The 20,011-nt window shown below is 34.1% G+C and overlaps 1 protein-coding gene across 2 annotated transcripts in view; it reads left to right on the forward strand.

Moving 5' to 3' along the window:
- The window catches only part of Rad17 (RAD17 checkpoint clamp loader component), a 34,560-nt gene that overhangs the window by 10,772 nt on the left and 3,777 nt on the right, over nt 1–20,011 (forward strand). For both annotated transcript variants that reach the window (XM_026390833.2, XM_026390834.2), the window contains exons 6-15: nt 1,790–1,926; nt 2,416–2,468; nt 2,658–2,783; nt 2,876–2,945; nt 5,211–5,322; nt 7,985–8,167; nt 9,687–9,772; nt 9,884–10,030; nt 12,629–12,778; nt 13,838–13,958. In XM_026390833.2, the coding sequence (XP_026246618.1) occupies nt 1,790–1,926; nt 2,416–2,468; nt 2,658–2,783; nt 2,876–2,945; nt 5,211–5,322; nt 7,985–8,167; nt 9,687–9,772; nt 9,884–10,030; nt 12,629–12,778; nt 13,838–13,958 (1,185 nt within the window). The remainder of the gene's footprint in view (nt 1–1,789; nt 1,927–2,415; nt 2,469–2,657; nt 2,784–2,875; nt 2,946–5,210; nt 5,323–7,984; nt 8,168–9,686; nt 9,773–9,883; nt 10,031–12,628; nt 12,779–13,837; nt 13,959–20,011) is intronic.

Below are 20,011 nucleotides of genomic sequence, written 5' to 3' on the forward strand. Positions count from 1 at the left end.
ATGAAGCTAAATGGGTGCATTTTTCCCATACTTTCCAGTTTCCAAGGGAAGTAATCTCAGCAATAGAAAGGAAAGTTGCTCTTAGGAGAGAATGGCATTCCTTGAGGATTAAATCTTAACTGTTTTGTTAGGTAACAAACTCTTATATTTTAATGTTTATGGAGATTATATAGTGTAAGTTCTTTCCATTTATTTAAATGGAAATCAAGCTTTAAGATCTGTTAGCCAAAACTGAAATCAATTTCTATGCATGTATAGTTTGTCGGGATGAACCCAACTACTATGTAAAACTATAAAGTTCTTAAATACACACACACACACACACACACACACATATACACACACACACGTGTGTGTGTGTATATGTGTGTGTATATACATACGTGTGTAGCCAAGCCTGTAATCTCAGCAATTCAGGAAGGCTAAGGCAGGAGTATTGCAAATTGGAGACCAGCCTCAGCAATTTAATGAGATCCTGTCTCAAATAAAAAGGACTGCAGATATAGTTAAGTGCTCCTGGGTTCAATCCCCAGTACAAAGAAAAAAAGATGTGTTAAAGGAATATGCCTCCTGATAAGATAGCTTAGATTAGTAAATACTTGTGAGAATCAAATTAGATCAAAACATAAGGCAAAGAGGGTCTTTGAATTTTGAAGGAGGATTTAAGACAAACATCAAAAAAATAATCATAACATTTTAAAGCTATAAAATAGCATTATAACTTTACACACATGTTTATATACTCTTCTTTTTTTTTTTTTTTTTGGTACCAGAGATTGAACTCAGGGGTACTTACCCACTAAGCCATATCCCCTGCCCTTATTTTTTATCTTGCTAAGTTGCCTAGGGCCTCACTAAGTTGCTGAGGCTGGCTTTGAACTTTTCAATCCCTGCCCCAGCCTCCATGGCTGTTGGGATAACAGGCATGTGCCACCAAGCCTGACAAGCACTATCATTTTAATCTTTTGTAGTTTTGCTTATACTATAAAAGGTTAAACTGGGGGTAGCCATAATCTCTTAAACCATTAAGAAGTAAAAGGGGTTGTTTAGAAAGACATTTTAATGTAGAGTATTCCTCAAAAATCTCTTCTCCAGGCTCTTCTTTAATATGCTCTATGTATACCGTATTTGGCAAATACAACTTTTTCTTGCAAGTACCCCATGCTCCTGGAATTTTTGCTGCTTTCCAAATAGTAACATTACTTTTGACAGATAAATCTTTATTTAAAGTCTTCTGTGTGAAACATAGCTTAAGAGACATTTTGTCCCTAAGTTGACAAATCAGCCATCCTGTTTTTTTTTTTTTTAATATTTTATTTTTTAGTTGGACACAATACCTTTATTTTATTTATTTATTTATGCTTGTGTGGTGCTGAGGAACCAACCCAGGGCCTCGCACGTGCCAGGCGAGCTCTCTACCCACCCCTGAGCCACAACCACAGCCCCCATTTCAAGAGTCTTAATTGTGTCATCCAAAGTCAGAGATATTTTTACCAATTGTATGAATTTTATACTGACAGCTGTTTTCTAAAGTCAGCTAACCCCGATACGTCATCGATACAGAGAATTTACTGTTGTCAGTATTGATCCTTGTCTTTTGAAATGAATATGCTATTTTAAATTAGAACAATTTTACAGTATTGGAGACTGTTTCATTATAAAATAATCTTAACATATTGTGGGCTACATCCTGTATATGGAAATAAATTTATACATGGGTGTATAATTGTGTATAATATTAGTGTCTAATTTGTTGAAAATTAAAGTGATAAATGTGTTTTTCTTTCAGAATCAAACTTCCATTCATTTCCATATCAATCTCAGATAGCAGTGTTCAGAGAGTTTCTACTAAGAGCAACAAAATATAACAAATTACAAATGCTTGGAGATGATCTGAGAACTGATAAGAAGATAATTCTGGTTGAAGTAAGGAGACCTTTTAAAACCCTGTCATAGCTATTTAGTAAACAATTGTGAGATATGTCTTACGTGTTAACATTAACTCCCTATGTAGTATCAATAATAGTTGCTTTGTGATTACCAAAACATAAAGGCTTTTTCAGTAAACTTAAATAACATAGCTGTAGGTTAACAATAGAGTAGCTTTAAATTAATAGACTTTACAAATGTAATAGCCTAAGTATAGAAAAACAAAGGAAATATTTGGAAAATTATTTCTTACCTTACTGTAGCTGCTAAAGTGACCCTGAGAACTTTGATCTGAAAATTGAGGTATTCGTTAGTACATTTTACTATTTAGGCTAACAGCTATTTTATGTTTCTCATAATTTATTTGAAAATTATGGTTAAAATACATTGGATAAATAAAATTTCTCCTTACCTTGATAAATATAAATCTGAAAATAAGTATGCAGTGGAATACTAATACTAATATTGGTCTTATATTTTTAATAGGATTTACCTAACCAGTTTTATCGAGACTCTCACACTTTACATGAAGTTCTAAGGTAAATATTAGTGAAATACAGTATTCTGTATTTGCATTGTGGTTTGGGATTAATGAATGTAGTATTCAGCTGGCATGTGTGATGCCCTGGGTTCAATCCATACCATTAAAGCAGGAGGGTGGGTAATTAAGTAAGTCATTATATGTCAAGTGGCTTAAATGTCAACATTGTTGGTTTTTGTTATTTTAGGAAGTATGTACAGATTGGCCGGTGTCCTCTTATATTTATAATCTCTGACAGTGCCAGTGGAGATAATAATCATAGGTTACTCTTTCCCAAAGAAATTCAAGAAGAGTGTTCTATTGCAAACATTAGGTGAGAAATAAATTTCTGCTTATAATGTTTACATACATGTTATATTTTGAAATCAATCATTTAACACCATCTTTCTTTATAAAACTTTACAGTTTCAACCCTGTGGCACCAACAATTATGATGAAATTTCTTAACCGAATAGTGACTATAGAAGCTAATAAGGTAATTCTCTGATTAATATTACATTGTAGCTACAGAAAGCCCCACTTATATAACTTGTAAACTAGAGGAGTTAGAGACGTGGTTTTGGTTTTTAGGATTCAAAAATTTTATAAGGCATTTCATGTTAGCAAATGTAAGAAATATCAATTAAAAAGCTCTCTAACCTTTTTCTACAATTTTCCTTTTGCTTGTCTTATGGCTCTGAATTGTTATCAAGAAAGTATTTTCAGGAATCTAGATAGCTTAATCATCAACATTTCATTTCTACTATTGTCCCCTTGTCATTTAAAAACACACATACAAGCTGGGTGTGGTGGTGTACACCTATACTCCTAGCAGCTCAGGAGACTGAGGCAGGAGGATATCAAGTTTAAAGCTAACCTCAGCAAAAGTGAGGCACTAAACAATTCAGTAAGACCCTTCTCTAAATAAAATTCAAAATAGGGCTGGGAATGTGGCTCAGTGGTTAAGTGCCCCTGAGTTCAATCCCTGGAACCAATAAATAAATAAATAAATAAATAAAAAGCCACATATAGGGGCTGGGGTTGTCGTCTAGTGGTAGAGCACATGCCTAGCATGTGTGAGGCACTGGGTTCAATTCTCAGCACCACATAAAAAATAAATAAATAAAATAAAGTTAAACACAAACATACATTTTTTAAAAATTGTGGCAATGAGACATACCATAGGCTCAGGACATAGCTCAGTAGTAGAGAGCTTACATAGCATGCACAAGGCCTCAGTTCAATTTCCAGCATTGCAAAAATAAAAATTTTAAAAGTGAAATAATGGTTTATCATCTTAACCATGTAAGAGTATACAGTTCAGTAAGTAATGTTAATAGTATTTACCTTATTGTAAAATAGCTGTTGTCACTTTTGATACATCATATTTTATGTCTTCCAAGTTGTGATGATGTTAAAATAAATTGATGGAACTTCTTCCAGCCATATGGTTCTAGGTTGTCTTACAGCCACAAATCACCCAGATCTTGCATGACACATAGTTTTTGTTGCAATTACAAGAAGTGAGGGAAATGTCCGAGGAAGAGGTTGTTTTGAGGGTTAAACATTTTAATGAATAAATAACAACTGTTGGGGCTATGTGTATGGCAATTGCCAAGCATATGTGAGGACCTGTGTTCAATCCCTAGAATCACACAAAAAGTTATATTGTATAGTCGAAAGAGATGCCATATTTTGTTATGTAATTAACTTACTTAACTCTAAATAATTGACGTCAAAGAATGTTAGAACCAGTATAGTTTTGATGTCATCCTTGTTACTTTATGTCACAGAAGCAATAATAAATGCACTAGTCAAGTCCTTCAAGCATATATAAGATCATATGTTATGATATTGCCTTAGGCTCTCCAAGAATGATAATGTATTTAAAACATAGTCATGAGCACATAAGAAAGTATTTGCAATCTATAAAACAAATTAAACTATAGTTAAATAGTTAAATGAAACAAATTTAAAACATAGTCATGAGCACATAAGAAAGTATTTGCAATCTATAAAACAAATTAAACTATAGTTGGCCATAGTGACACACTCCTGTAGTCCCGACCACTTAGATGGCTTTGTAGACGATCACTTGAGCCCACAAGTTTGAGAAGAGCTTAGGTCTGGAAAGATACTAACTAAATGTTAACACTTAAGATAAAGTTTGGGATTTGAGGAGACTTTTTCATAAGGAACTCTTGCAACAGTTTGGTTAGTAAATTTTAAAATAAAATTACACATTGAAGGATTGTAGTATAGTATTATTTTTCTACTATAATCAGTTGTTACAGTATCCAAAGTGGGATAAGTAATGAAGGGTCACATAAGTCATTTGTCAATAAACCATTAGGGATTTCTGAAGAAGGAGAGGTAGGTAAAAGTTTCTTGCCTTATAATTGCACTACAAGGATATGGTAAACTGATATAAACATATATAGATATATATTTAGATTTTCATACATATCTTAAAAATAGACATATGAAACAGCCTTATTTATGTATGTGTGCATGTGTACATGTATACATATAGTGAGAAAACAAGAACTTAGAAATATAACCTGGTCAAAGTAAAAACAGAAACAATATTTAATACTCCTTGAATTTTATCTTAAGCTATGCTAAGTTGAAACACTAGTGTTTAACATGGAGATATTTTTGCCATTTAAGTTTGAAAGAATATAATTCACCTCCATTAACTTTACCATTTTTTTTTTCTTTTAAGAAAAAGTCTTTTTAAATTTTAATTTTCTCATTTTAGAACGGAGGAAAAATTATTGTCCCCAATAAAACTTCTCTAGAATTGCTTTGTCAAGGATGTTCTGGTGATATCAGAAGTGCAATAAACAGCCTCCAGTTTTCTTCTTCAAAAGGTAACTAAAAGATACATTTGTATAGCATTAGATAGATGAATGACTTTCTCTTAATTATTCATGAAATGAAATCAAACTAATCTTTTTCTTCCTTTTTTTAAATTTGTATTTATTTATTTTTGCTGTTTTGGAGATCACATTCAGGATGTTGGACATGCTAGGCAAATGCCCTACAATTGAGCAATAATCCCAACCTAAATTAAACATATTTTAACTTATAATTGATATACAGTAGTTCCCCTTACCTGTGGTATAAGTTATATATGGTTGACTGCAGTCTCAACATACTAAATTAAAAACCCCAGAAGTAAACAATTCACAAGTTTTAAATTTTGCACCATTCTGAATAATCCAATGAGATCTTTTGCTGTCTTACCCAGTAAGTGAATCTTCCCTTTGTCCATTGTTTCCACAGTTTATACACTGCCTGATAGTCAGGAGCCATCTTGGTTATCAAATCAACTATCATGGCATCACAATTCAGGCAACTTATTTTACTTAATAATGGCCCCAAAGTGCAAGAGTAGTGATGCTGGCAGTTCATATATGCCAAAGAGAAATCATAAAGTGCTAGCTTTTAAGTGAGAAGTTGAAAGTTCTTGTCTTAATGAGGAAAGAAAAAAAATTGTATGTTGGGATTGCTAAGATCTTTGATACGAAGGAATCTTTTACCCCTGAAAATATGAAAGGGAAAAGAAATTTGTGCTAGTTTTGTTGTCACACCTCAAACTTATAAAAGTTGCATATGGCCACAGTACATGATAAATACTTAAGTTGGAAAGGCATTAAATTTGTGTATGTTATATATGTAGGAAAAAACAGTACATGGAGCATTGTACTATCTGAAATTTCAGGCATCCATTGAGGTTCTTAGAACATATCTCCAGTAAGAGGGGATTATACCTATCTACACTTATATTGATACAGTGACTTAAAATTTTATACATACACACATGAATATACACCCCTTTATGAATATATCATTGTTTACATATGTACCTCTGAAGCTTGATGCAAAGAACTTAGGTCTGTTTGAGACAAACCTGGATTCATTTATATGATTTGCTACTTTGCCTTTTAAAATTATTTAAAGTCACTTATTAGGGAAAATCCTCTTTCTGTCACTTAACAAGTGGATAGGCCTACCAAGTATGATGGCATGCGCCTGTAATCCCAGCAATTTGGGAGGCTGAGATAGGAGGATCAAAATTTGAAGGTCAGCCTTAGCAACAGTTGGGTAGGCCTGTGTGAGTAACTTCATTTTAGTGCCTCTATTTTTTCACCTTTTATATTAAAAGAACCTATCTCATGGGGTTGTATAAAGAGTAAGTGAAGTGCCAGGTGTGGTGGCGCACGCCTGTAATCCCAGTGGCTCCAGAAGTTGAGGCAGGAGATCGCAAGCCAGCCTCAGAAATTTAGTAAGGGGCTAAGCAATTCAGTGAGACCCTGTCTCTAAAGAAGAGGATCTGACACAGTTCACGTATTTTATAATTATTGTCTATTAGAAAAACAAAAAAGGACTGGGGGTATGGCTCAGTGGCTAAGTGCCCCTGTGTTCTATCCCCAGTACCAAAAATAAATAAATAAATAAGTTAAGTAAGCTGGGTACACTAGCACAGGCCTAGAATCCCACCTATTCAGGAGGCTGAGGCAGGACTACCACACAAATTCAAAGCCAGACTCAACAATTTAGTGAGACCCTGTTTTAAAATAAAAAGGACCGGGACTATAGCTCATTGGTGGAGCATCCCTGGGTTCAGTTCCCAGTACCACAAATAATTAAACATTTTTTTTAAATAAAATCAGAATTTCACATATTTCTATGGAAAAAACAAAACAAACATGCTTAAGTTTAGTGCTGGAATCTATGAGGTAGAAAAATTAACATGAACCAATTTGGAGTCCTAACGTTACTGCTCTGGGCTCAGAAGTTTTAAAGTGAAGAATATAATTTTTGAGTAGATCAAGAAGTATCTGAGCAATTCCATGGTTTTTCCAATTTAATTCTCTGATCAGCCTAATGAAATAAATACTACGATTTGAATCCGGACTTCTTGGGTTCTCATCATTCGCTGTTGACCTTAAGCCAGTTACTTAAATTCTTTATGTTCAGTTCTTTAACTGTTATAATTATTCTTCCCTCATAGAATTGCTGTGAGGATTAAATAGTGTATATCATGCACCAAAGGCGGTGAGGTATATATAACACCATGAGAAACCAAGATGATACTAATGCATTAACGTGTCATTATGTATGTGAAAATTTGCAATAGGCATCATGAGTTTTTTTTCTTTTGGTGCTGGAGATTATGAGATAATTTTAAATAACCTTTTTTTCCATTTTCTTTTAATATATTTTATTTTTTAGTTGTAGATGGACACAATATCTTTATTTATTTACTTTTTTATGTGGTGCTGAGGATTGAACCCAGTGCCTCACACATGCAAGGCAAGCACTCAACCACTGAGCCATAACCCCAGCCCCTTTTTTTTCCATTTTTACTAGCCTCCCGAAGAGGACTCTGACACAGTTCATGTATTTTATAATTATTGTCTATTAAAAAAAAAACATTTTAATTGGAATTAACTGAAATGTTCTTAACTTTAATTTCATATTTTGATTTTATTTTAAACTATTGTCACTTTGGTGTATATTGTTTAGGAGAGAGCAATTTGTGGCCAAGGAAAAAAGGAGTATCATTAAAATCAGATGCTGCGCTGTCAAAATCAAAGCGAGTCAAAAAACCTGATAGGGTTATTGAAAATCAAGAGATTCAAGCTATTGGTGGAAAAGATGCTTCTCTTTTTCTCTTCAGAGCTTTGGGGAAAATTCTGTATTGTAAAAGTAAGAAATTTTGTGCATTTTTTTTTTTTTTTGGATATTAGTCTTAAAATGGAAATAACACATTTTTTAAAAATGCCATGTAATTTGTTTTGTTACAAGAGCCAGGGCTAGGTTAGATACTGTCTGGCAAGGCTTAAGACATAGCAGGAAAGTACATTTTACTATATGAAGTGTTTTCTGACTATAAACAGGATTAAATGTAATCCCAGTGACTTTGAAGGCTGAAACAGGAGGATCTCAAGTTGGAGGCCAGCTTCAGCAACTTAATGAGGCCCTGTCTCAAAAAATAGAAAGGCTGGGATATAGCTCAGTAGTGGAACACCTCTGGATTAAATTCCCAGTTCCACAAAAACAAAACAAAGCAACAACAACAAGAAACCTAATGTCGGCCATATTCATGTCTTTAAATTATTAAAATTATAATTTGTTAAAGGTAAGACATCAGTCCATCTAGAGTTTGAGTGGCAAGAATTGCTATTCAGAGTTCTCCTAGCATTAGGCTCTAGGCAAGAGGGTCTTAGGCAAATAGCCAGGTAACTTAAGGTTTCTTTTGCTCCTCTTCAATTTCTCTACTTTTCAATAACTTGCTGACCCCCAACTAGAAGTGTTCATTGCCATCTTCTCCCTTTTTGATGCCTTCTGCCTCTTACCCCATCTATCCCTGTTGCTCATTCCTATCCTCCCAAATTGTCCCTCCTTTGAATGAAATCTCAAATTCCTGTTCTTTATGTAGCCAATATCAGTTTATAGTCATATAATTCTGAAGGAAGAAATTAGGATTTCTTTGTGGAAACCTTCATGCCACATAGGGAAAATGAAATGGCCATCACTTAGGTGGCAGTAGAGATTTTCCTGTGTCCTGGATCCTCTCACCTCTGTATCTTAGTGACCATTCTTACCTGATTCTTTTCCTTTCACCCATTTTTTTTTTTTTTTTTTTTTTTTTTAACAGTGTTTGCTTATGACCTCTCTTGCTTTAGGGAACTGGATTACTGTTCTCCCTGGCAGAGAGCAGCATCTTTGTACATAGTAAATAAAATGTGTAAAGAGTTTTTATATTGAATAAGAGTTTTTTTTTAATGTTATTTTTTTTTTGATGAGGTTCTTTTTTTTTTTTTTTTTTGTCTTTTTTGGAACTGGGGGTCGGACCCAGGGCTTTGCGAATGCAAGGCAGATGCTTTGCCACTGAGCTATATCCCAGCCCTGAATAAGAGTTTTATATTGAAATCAATCAAAGAAAGAAAGCAATCAGAGCTAGAAAGGTAAAAATGAGAAGTGCTTTGAGAAAGTGGAATGTTTTAGGCTTGGAAAAGCATAATCCAGGCATTTGAATTTCAAATTTAGTTCTTATTAATAGTAATATCATTGGCAGACTTCCAGTTATTTTGTTGTTTTTAATTTTTAATAGCTTGTTCAGTATTTTGGCATTATGTGTCTGAAGTGTTGAAAATCTTCAAATACAAGATGCTAATTGTAAAAATGGCATTATTTTAAATAATTACAGAAATTTTTTTTATAGGAGCACCTTTAACAGAATTGGACTCACCTCGGTTGCCATCTCATTTATCAGAGCATGAGCGGGATACATTACTTATTCAACCCGAGGTAAGGTCTTTATGACACTTAGTACTGTTTACCAAGCATATATTACATATGTGCATATATACAATGATATTTTGGTCAAAATTATGTATATGTTTCTGCTTCTTTTTATAGGAAGTAGTAGAAATGTCTCACATGCCAGGAGAGTTATTTAATTTATATCTCCACCAAAACTACATAGATTTCTTCATGGAAGTAGATGATCTTGTGAGAGCCAGTGAATTTCTCAGTTTTGCAGATGTCCTCAGTGGTGACTGGAATGTAAGACCATTTGACCTAAATGTTTATGTTTGTATTTCCTTAGAACTGAGAAAAGAAAGTTTTCCTTTATCCTTAATTATTTGACATAATTTTCTGACTCCTTAATTACTATGCTAAAATGAATTAATCCAATCCAGTGTTTATAAAGAAGCCTCAGTAAGTTATCTGATTTTTCTGTTGATAATATAGCACTAATTTTTTCTGAAGTTATTTTCTGATTTCAAAATTAATATATATATATATATATACTTAATAATTATATATAAAATTAATAACCATTGGGAATTATAAAGACAAGGACTGTACATCTTGTTCTACTGTTCATTTAAAAATTTTTTAAAAATATTTGAAATACAAATTATTATAAATTTGTATTAACTGGAGGTTGGCTTAATGTAGAGCATGTACTTTGCATGCACATGGTCCTGGTCTCAATTCCCAGCATCAAAATTGTTTATTTGTTTGTGATTAGGGTCGCTACATTGAACAGGCTAGTCTCAAACTCCTGGCCTCAAGTGAGTCTCCTGCCTCAGTAAGCTAGGACTACAGGCATGTGCCATAATGCTCAGCCTCTATGTTTTTTCCTACTATCTTTACCTACCCTGATCAGTACAGCAGTCACTAGCCACATTCAGTTCCTCAGTCACAATAGCCACATATTTCTAGTATTTGATAGCTGCATGTGACTAGTAGCTACTGTATTGAACAACCCTACTACGGACTATTTCCATCATTATAGAAATTATTCTGGACAACACTGTTTTAATATGTTAATATTTCTTTGTTATAAATATTGAAATGACATTAATAACTATAGATTTCATTACTTGGCATTTTTGTGTGTGGTTTTTGTTTGTTTCCTCTAGGTACTGGGGATTAAACTCAATGGCAGTCTATCTCTAAGCTATATCCCTAACCCTTTTTATGTTTTATTTTGAGACAGGGTCTATCAAACTTGGGATCCTCCTGCTTTAGTCTCCTGATTAGCTGGGGTTACAGGCATGTGCCACCATGCCTGTCTCATTTACTTAACTTTTTAATAATTCTTTAGAAATATTTTTTGTTTACCACATAATATTTATGAGGTTCAATGTAATATATTGTGATTCATGTATACAGTTGATAGTAATCAACTCAAGGTAATTAATATATATATCATCATCTTAAACTTCTGTCATTTTTTTTTTACTTTTTTGTAGTTGTAGATGGACAGAATGCCTTTATTTTATTTGTTTTTTAATTTTTATGTGGTGCTGTGCCACTGAGCTATAACCCCAGCCCTGACATTTTTTTTTAATATTTATTTTTTTAGTTGTAGTTGGACACACACCTGTAATCCAGCTACTCAGGAGGCTGAGGTAGTAGTATCACAAGTTCCAGGCCAGCCTTGGCAATTTAGTGAGATCCTGTCTCAAAATAAAAAATAGAGGGCTGAAGGTGTAAGTCAGTGGTAAAGCACCCTCTGGATTCAATCCCTGATACCAGAAAAAAAAAAAGAAAGAAAGAAAGAAAGGTTGTATATTTCTAACTTTGTAGGGGTGCGAGGGATTGAACTCAGGGACACTCAACCACTGAGCTACATCCCCAGCCCTATTTTGTATTTAATTTAGAGACAAGGTCTCACTGAGTTGCTTAGTGCCTTGCCCATTGCTGATGCTAGCTTTGAACTCATGATCCTCTTATCTCAACCTCCTGAGCTGCTGGGATTACAGGCCTGCACCACCGCACCTGGCTTATATTTAACTTTTTGTTCACTAGTTTTTTTATGTTTTGCAACATTTGCTTAATCTCTATGTATTTACACATTTGTTATTGAATGAATAATTGGAAAGTAATTGCAAACATAACACTTAATACTTAAAGCATTAATAAAGATACTGTTCTATAACATCAAATCTAAGAAAGTTAACATTAATTTATTGTCCCCAGTTACCTCAGAAATGTATTTAAAGGGCTGGGGTTGTAGCTCAGTGGTAGAATGTTTGCCTAGTATGTGAGAGGCACTGGCTTTGATTCTCAGCACTGCATATAAATAAATATAATAAAGGTCCATCAACAATCTTAAAAAAATTTAAAAATACCTTGTTCTTTAAAAAAAAAAAAGTATGTACAGTTGTTTACCTCACCCCTATCCAAGACCCAAGCAGAGTTCTTGCACTACATTTGGTTTTTTGTCAAAGTTGAATTTGCTTTAAATAATTTTGTAGTACTATTATTTTTAGGGCTGCAGTAATGTTGGGAAAAGTGAATACATAGTAACCAAATATTTAAGTTAATTTTTATGTATGCCTTAGTAGTATGAGTAATACTATTTTGTAGTCAGGTGTTGTGGCACAAGCCTGTAATCCTAGAGACTCAGGAGGCTGAGACAGGAGGATCATAAGTTCAAAGCCAGCCTCAGTAGTTTTGCAAGGCCCTAACCAATTTAGTGAGACCCTGTCTCAAAACAAGAAAAATGAAAAGGGATGGTGAAGTGGTACAGTGAGTAAGTACCCCTGGGTTCAATTCCCAGTACCTAATAACAACAATAATAATAAAATATTATTATTACACTATTTTGTAAATCTCATATATTTCATATCTTGTCTCATTTATTAGACACGCTCTTTACTCAGGGAATATAGTACATCTGTAGCTACAAGAGGTGTGATGCATTCCAACAAAGCCCGAGGATTTGCTCATTGCCAAGGAGGAGGATCAAGTTTTCGACCCTTACACAAACCTCAGTGGTTTCTAATATTTAAAAAGGTAAAAATAAAGTAAAATTTTAAAGTATACTTTGAATGAAAGTGAACTTTATTGCATGTGAACTAAGATATAAATATACATGTATATGTATATATATGACTTTTTTTAATATTTATTTTTTAAGTGTAGATGGACACAACACAATGCCTTTATTTTTATGTGGAACTGAGGATTGAACCCAGGTCCCGCCCATGCTAGGCAAGTGCTATATCATTGAGCCACAATCCCAGCCCCGACTGTTTTGTTTTTTAAAGTGAAAAAAGAAAAAGGTTTTATTTTAGTAAAATAAAAGTTGCTGAAGCCTGTGGTTTTCTTGGAATGATTATAAAAATATAAAAAGGGCCATTTTCTTTAAGGTCGTTTTAAAAATTTTTTTTAAATATCAAAATTTGAAAGCACAAATTTTACTGAAATCAAAGTTTAGTTACATCCTAGTTTATTTAAAGCCTAGGATATACATTTCAATTAGAAGAAATAAGTTTGAGGTCTGTTGTATATCGTAGTGACTACTAGTTACTCATGATGTACATTCATTCATCACTTAACTACACAGACACATTCTGAGAACTTTTAACATTGGTGGAGCATGTTCAAGAACTGCATCGTTGGGGCTGGGGTTGTGGCTCAGTGGTAGAGCCCTTGCCTGGTATGTGTGGGGCACTGGGTTCAATTCTCAGCACCACATATAAGTAAATTAAATAAAAGGTCCACCAACAAGTAAAAAAATTAAAAAAAAAAACTACATTGTCAAACAGGTTCATGATTATATCAACATCATCAAGTGTTCTTATATAAGCCTATATTATATAGGTCAGTCACTTAGACATGGCCTCTTGATACAGTCAGAATGATTGATAAACATGATGTGTGAGGTTGTTGCTGATGTAACATAATATTAGATAATGCTAGGAAAAATCTTAAAGGATTCCTTCTAGATAAACTCTCAAAAGTATGTTTGTGGTATGTAAACTCACAGTATGTGATATAATAAACAGTTTATTTGGAACACATAACTATATTTTTAAATTTCATTTTCCTATCATTTTTTTTTCTAAACAGTATCGGGAAAACTGCATGGCAGCAAAAGCACTTTTTTCTGACTTCTGCCTACCAGCTTTATGCCTCCAAACTCAGCTGTTGCCATATCTTGCTCTGCTAACCATTCCAATGAGAAATCAAGGTACTAAGAGGTTTTCCTTTTTCCCAAGAAGTAGTGTTTATGCCAATTTCTTTTTGTGAGTCAATTTATGGTTATATACTAGTAAGATAAGTTTTTTTCCTTTTCTTTACTTTTTGATCCATAATTAATATATGCCTTATGTTTAAAAAAATTGGGGAGGGGATATAGCTCAGTTTGTAGAGTACTTGTCTTGCATGCACAAGGCCCAGCAGCACCAAATATATATATATATACATACATACATATATATATATGCCCAGCTGTAATCCCAGCAACTCAGAAGGCTGAGGCAGGAGGATGGCAAGTTTGGGGCCAACCTGAACAACTTAGGGAGACTCTGTCTCCAAATGAAAAGTAAAAATGGGCTGGGGATGTAGCTCAGTAATAGAGCCTAGGCTCTGGGTTCAATCCCTCTAGTACCAACTACTTGTTTACAGACCTTAACAAACTATAATAAACAAAAATATGTAAGTACATAAAGTAAAAATTGAAAGTACGTTACCTTTAAGGTTACCTACCTTAGATTAGTGTGAAGTCTCCCCAAGTTTTTTTCTGTGCTTATAGAAATAGGTAGAATGAGACAAATTAATTGACTTCTATCACTTACCATGGATAGTATTTCATATTTTATAAGTTAATTTCAAAGTACTAATGCTAAAATATACTGAAATTAATATATTTTTCAAGATTTAAAAGTTTATTTAACCTTATTGATGAATATTTTGTGTGACTTCAGTATTACAAATGGTGTTCATTATAATATATTTTCAAGTTTTGAAATTATAAATAATTCTACAAACAGACAGTACATGCTTGGACAGGTTGTATTTCTTCTGAGATTTACTTTTCTGTGAACTTTACCAGTTTTTCTATCAGTTTCTCTCTTGCTTTCTACAGTTCTGGGAATTGGACCCACTCTACCACTGAGCTACATTCCCCACTCTTTTTGTTTGTTTGTTTGTTTGTTTTAGAGACAAGGTCTTGCTAGGTTGTTCAGGCTCGCTCAAATTTAGATCCTTTTGCCTTACCTCCTGAGTAGCTGGGCATTATAGACATTTTTTGCACCGGTCCAGCTGTTGTTTCTCTTTTTAATATGTATTTTAAGGGCCACATTTCATTAACAGTCACATGGTGCTAACCTTCAATTTAGAACAGAGGACACTGAAAATGTTAGTAACTTACCATATACCTCTTCAAACTTCTTAGAAATTGTAAAGATAAGAATTTACCTTTTGGGTGATCAGAAGAAAGAACAAAAGTATCTATCACCTTTAACACAAGAAACTAATTTTGTAGCTTTTGAGAATATTGATACTTAACATTTTTAAATGTTGTGTATTCACAGGCAAAAGTGTTGAGCAGTGGACTTGATTAAACTATAGGTCAGGATCCAGAAGTTTCCTTCTTATTGCCATTTTTTTTTTTAAAGAACACACTATTTTTTTTAACTTTATTTGAAAGTAATTTCCAACCTAGAAAAAGATGCAAGAATAGTACAAAAAATTTTTATCCATTTGCCTTACATACAGTCTTTTTCTTTCTCTGTACACATAAGCACACATATTCAAATTTTTTTTTTATCAAGTTTGAGTAAGTTTGTAATGTGCATCCAGAAAACAAGGATATTCTATATAGCCACAGTATGCAAATCAAAATCAGGAAATTAATGTTGATACACTTCTACCATTTAGTTTCTAGACCCCTTTTAAATTCTGCCAATTTACCAGATAATGTATTTTATAAAATAAATTTGTTTTCCTTTTTTCTCCTTTCTTGTTCACAGTCCAATGCACAATCACATGATGCCTTTAGATATTTAAGTGCCACATCTCTTTAGTCTCCTTTGATCTGGAATAGTTCCTTAGTCTTTATTTGTCCATGACATTTTAGAAGCATGTAGGACAGTAACTACATACACTATCCCTCAATTTGATGATTTCTATTGATTGCATTTCAGGATGTGTATTTTGGGCAGGAATACCATAAATGTTATACTTTCTTCTCAGTGTATCATGTCAGGAGAATATAATGCTATATAATATAATATAGTTTTATAATTTGGTAAGGTGGTAACTCTCACATTTTCCAGTGTAAAGTTAAGTATTTTTGTGAAGAGATACTTTGAAACTGTGTAAAGACCCCAATTCTCATCTGGGTGAAGTGGCAGACACCTGCATTCCCCTCAGTTTGGGAAGCTGAGAGGGTGGATCAGAGTTCAAAGCCAGCCTCAGGAGCTTAGCAAGGCTCTAAGCAACTTGAGACCCTGTCTCTAATAAAATATAAAAAGGGCTGGGGATGTGGCTCAGTGGGTAAGTGTCCCTGGGTTCAATCTCTGCTACCAAAAAAAAAAAAAAAAAAAAGACGCCATTTCTCATTAAAATTTCACCCGTTAGTTACAGCATCCTCTGATAATGAAATTTTGAATCTGGGATGATTTGACACATTTTTTAAATGCTATTATTCCTCCTACATTTGTGTTGGTGAATTATATTATAAGGTATAACTTTGCTTTTCCCCCCTTTTATTTACTTATTTGATAGGCTATATATTGTTAGTATGGACTCTTGATTCTTATTTCTTCAGTTGTAATTTCTTGCTATCATTATTTATTTTGACCTCAGGTTGTCCAGATTAGACTAATGGGCTTTGCTTTAAACTAATTCTACCTTTTGCTGTATCCCCAATACTCTTTTAATGTTTCAATTTCTGAAACAAATCATTCCAGATTCCTTGCATACTTTCTCTGCACCAGTTCTGGAAATCAGGATTTTAGTGAGCTCTGTGTCCTTTCAGTGAAATGGTATTTATGAGAAAGGATCTGAGCACACCTAGTATGATCATTGTTATTAGAATATCATTGTTTCTAGACCAGTCCAGTGAAATAAAGCTAGGAAATGTGTGTGGAAAACATAAGTTCACAGCGGTACATTCAGTTTCAGTCTAATACCAGTTTATTCTGATGTTTTTCCTTTCCATATTTGTATCTCCCTTTTTTTGTTTTGCTTTTGTTTTGTTTGTAGTACTGGGAACCCGGAGGCACTCTATCACCGAGCTACATTTCCAACCTGTTTTTTTGTTGTTGTTGTAGTTGTTATTATTATTTTTTTTTTATTATTATTATTTTGGTACTGGGAATTGATCCCAGGGGCGCTTAACCATTGAGCCACATCCCCAGCCCTTTTTTATATTTTATTTAGAGACAGGGTCTTGCTGAATTGCTTAGGGCCTCACTAAGTTGCTGAGACTGGCTTTGAATTTGCAATTCTCCTGCTTTAGCTGAGCCACTGGGATTACAGGCCTGCACCTCCAAACCCAGCTCCTGTTTTATTTCTTGAGACAGGGTCTCTGATACTGAAGCTGGCCTCAAACATGCAATTCTCCTGTCTCAGCTTCCCAAGTAGCTGGGTTTATAGGCATATGCCACCATGCCCAGCTTGTACCTTCCTTTTGAATATTTAAAAAATCTGTCTTCCATTTTTTAAATGTATGTATTTTTTATTATTTACTCAGTTTCTCTATATTGTGTAGTGGATTTTGAAAAGATATCTAAGAACCTTCATAATGTTAGATTTGAAAACTTTATAAGGATTATAAAATTTTGTGGTGGATTATAAAATTATGTCTTGGCTTTTCTTTTTTACTGGGAATTGAACCCAGAGGCATTTTACTACTTAGCCATGTCCTTTTTATTTTTTATTTTGAGACAGTTAAGTTGCTCTGAGAATTTGTTCATTTTTCTTCATTCTGTTTTCTGGGTTTTTTTTGTCTGCTGGTTCAGGTCTACTCTAGTGAATTTGAAATTTTGGTTATTGAGCTTTTCAGGTCCAGAACTTTTTTAAAAAGTATATTTTTAGTTGTAGATGGATGCAATACCTTTATTTTATTTATTTATTTTTTATGTGGTGCTGAGGATTGAACCCAGTGCCTCACACATGCTAGGTGAGTGCTGTTGCTCTGAGCCACAACCCCAGCCCCTTGATGAAACATTCTTGTTATAGTTTTCTTTACTTCTTTAGGCATGATTTCTTTCTTTGAACATATTTATAATGACTCCTCCAAGTCTTTTTCTATTAAATTTATGTCTGGGACCTCTCAAAGGCAATTTCTTTTGCCTGCTTTTTCATGTGTATGGGTCACGCTTTCTGGTTCTTTACATGTCTAATCAGTTTTTTGTTGAAAACTCAGACATTTTACACATACACTGCGTCAACTCTAGACTTTTGATTCTCCTCCTTCATTTGGGGGACTTGTTTTTAATTGTTATGTGCTTATTTGTTTTGTGACTTGGCTAAACTGTTTAATGAAATCTATCTTCTGCAGATGAAGCCGTTGATACTTCTTAGAGAGCCCTGTTTTGGGTGTGTTCATTCAGTCACCTACTTATGGTAGGCTCGTTTTGGCAAGGCTTTGTCTCTTGATGTTTCTTTACAGCTGTGTGCCTTAGCTGGTATCACTTTCATCTGTTTGGCTACATTAATTACTGGCTGATTGCTCTGTTGTTTTCGACAGTGCCCCCAAATTTCTCCAATCTGATCCCATTATGATTGGGGACAAGTAGGTTTTTTGAGGCTCATCTCCAAGGTTTGTTCTGATTCCAGGAAAGCTCTTAGCTGTCTCTTTTCCTAGTTCTTTCTGATGAATCAATTGGCTTATGTTTAGCATGCTGCTGTTAATTAAGAGGAGCTGGTATCAAGAGTACCCTTACGGGTTGGGGTTGTGGCTCAGTGGTAAAGTGCTTATCTAGCATGTGTGAGGCACTGGGTTCAATCTTCAGCACCACATTAAAATAAAGTTATTATGTCCATCTACAATTAAAAAAAAGGTTTGAACTTTCCCACGCAGTGTTTCAAATAAAACCAATTTCTTTGAGGAGAACTTCAGAGCTCTCTTTTTCTATGAACTGCCTTTCCCCCTGAGCCACTATACTGGTTGAGTGGTCACCTTCAGACCTCTGATCATCTTAGTGTGAACACTGCTCTACTAATACACTGGGGCCCAGGAGATTGCAGTTGGGTGAGGGTGCAGTGCACCTGGGGTAGAGCCCATAACCTCTGGGTGGGGAAAGGGATCCCTTGTCTCTCCATTCATTAGAAGGGAGCTCTGCAAGCTTAGCTGCACCCATGTAGGACAAAATTTCCCTCAAGCTGAACTAGGGGTGGGAAAGGGTAGGGAAAGATAGTGATTCAAATGCTGCAGACATTCTCCTGTTAGATTTTTTTGAATATCTTAATTTGCTGTATGTTTTTAGGACAACTTCCAGAGACTGTAAATGATTTTTAAAAGATAATTTTTCACCAGTTTTGCTTACTCACTGGGGGATGGGTACACAAGAACTCAGGCAGTCATCCTAGAAATCTTCTGTGTCATTTTTAAAAAATATTCACCTGTGATAAAATATATGTAACATGAAATTTATCATCATAACTCTTTTTAAGTATATAGTCCAGTAGTAGTATGGATTTTCATTTTATTCTACAACAAATTTCCAGAACTTTTTCATCTTGCAAAACTGACATTCTATAACCATTAAATGTTTATTTCCCACTTCTCCATTCTCCTAGTCCCTTTCTGTCTCTATGAATTAGACTATCTAGGTACTTCCATATGTGGAATCATACAATAATTGTCCTATGTGACTGGCTTATTTCACTTAGAGTAATGTCATCAAGGTTCTTCCTTGGAGTGGTGTGCATCATAATTTACCTTCTTTTTTAAGGATGAATAATATTCCATTGTATGTATTTGCCACATTTTGGTTATTTCTCTGTTGATGGACATTTGAGTTTGACTACAGATTGAACATATCTAATCTAAAGTGCTCCAAAATTTGAAACTTTTAAAGCACCAACATGATTCATCGTGGAAAATTCTACATCTGACCTCATATGACTGCATTAAAAATATTGCATAAAATTGCCTTTAGGCTGTGTGTATAAGGTATATATGAAACAAATGAATTTTGTGTTTAGACTTGGATCCCATCCCTAAGATATCTCATTATGTATATACAAACACTCCAGAGTCCAAAATCTAAAATACTTCTTTTAAAAAGC

Source organism: Urocitellus parryii, chromosome 1, assembly GCF_045843805.1.
Source record: "Urocitellus parryii isolate mUroPar1 chromosome 1, mUroPar1.hap1, whole genome shotgun sequence".
Classification (NCBI taxonomy): domain Eukaryota; kingdom Metazoa; phylum Chordata; class Mammalia; order Rodentia; family Sciuridae; genus Urocitellus; species Urocitellus parryii.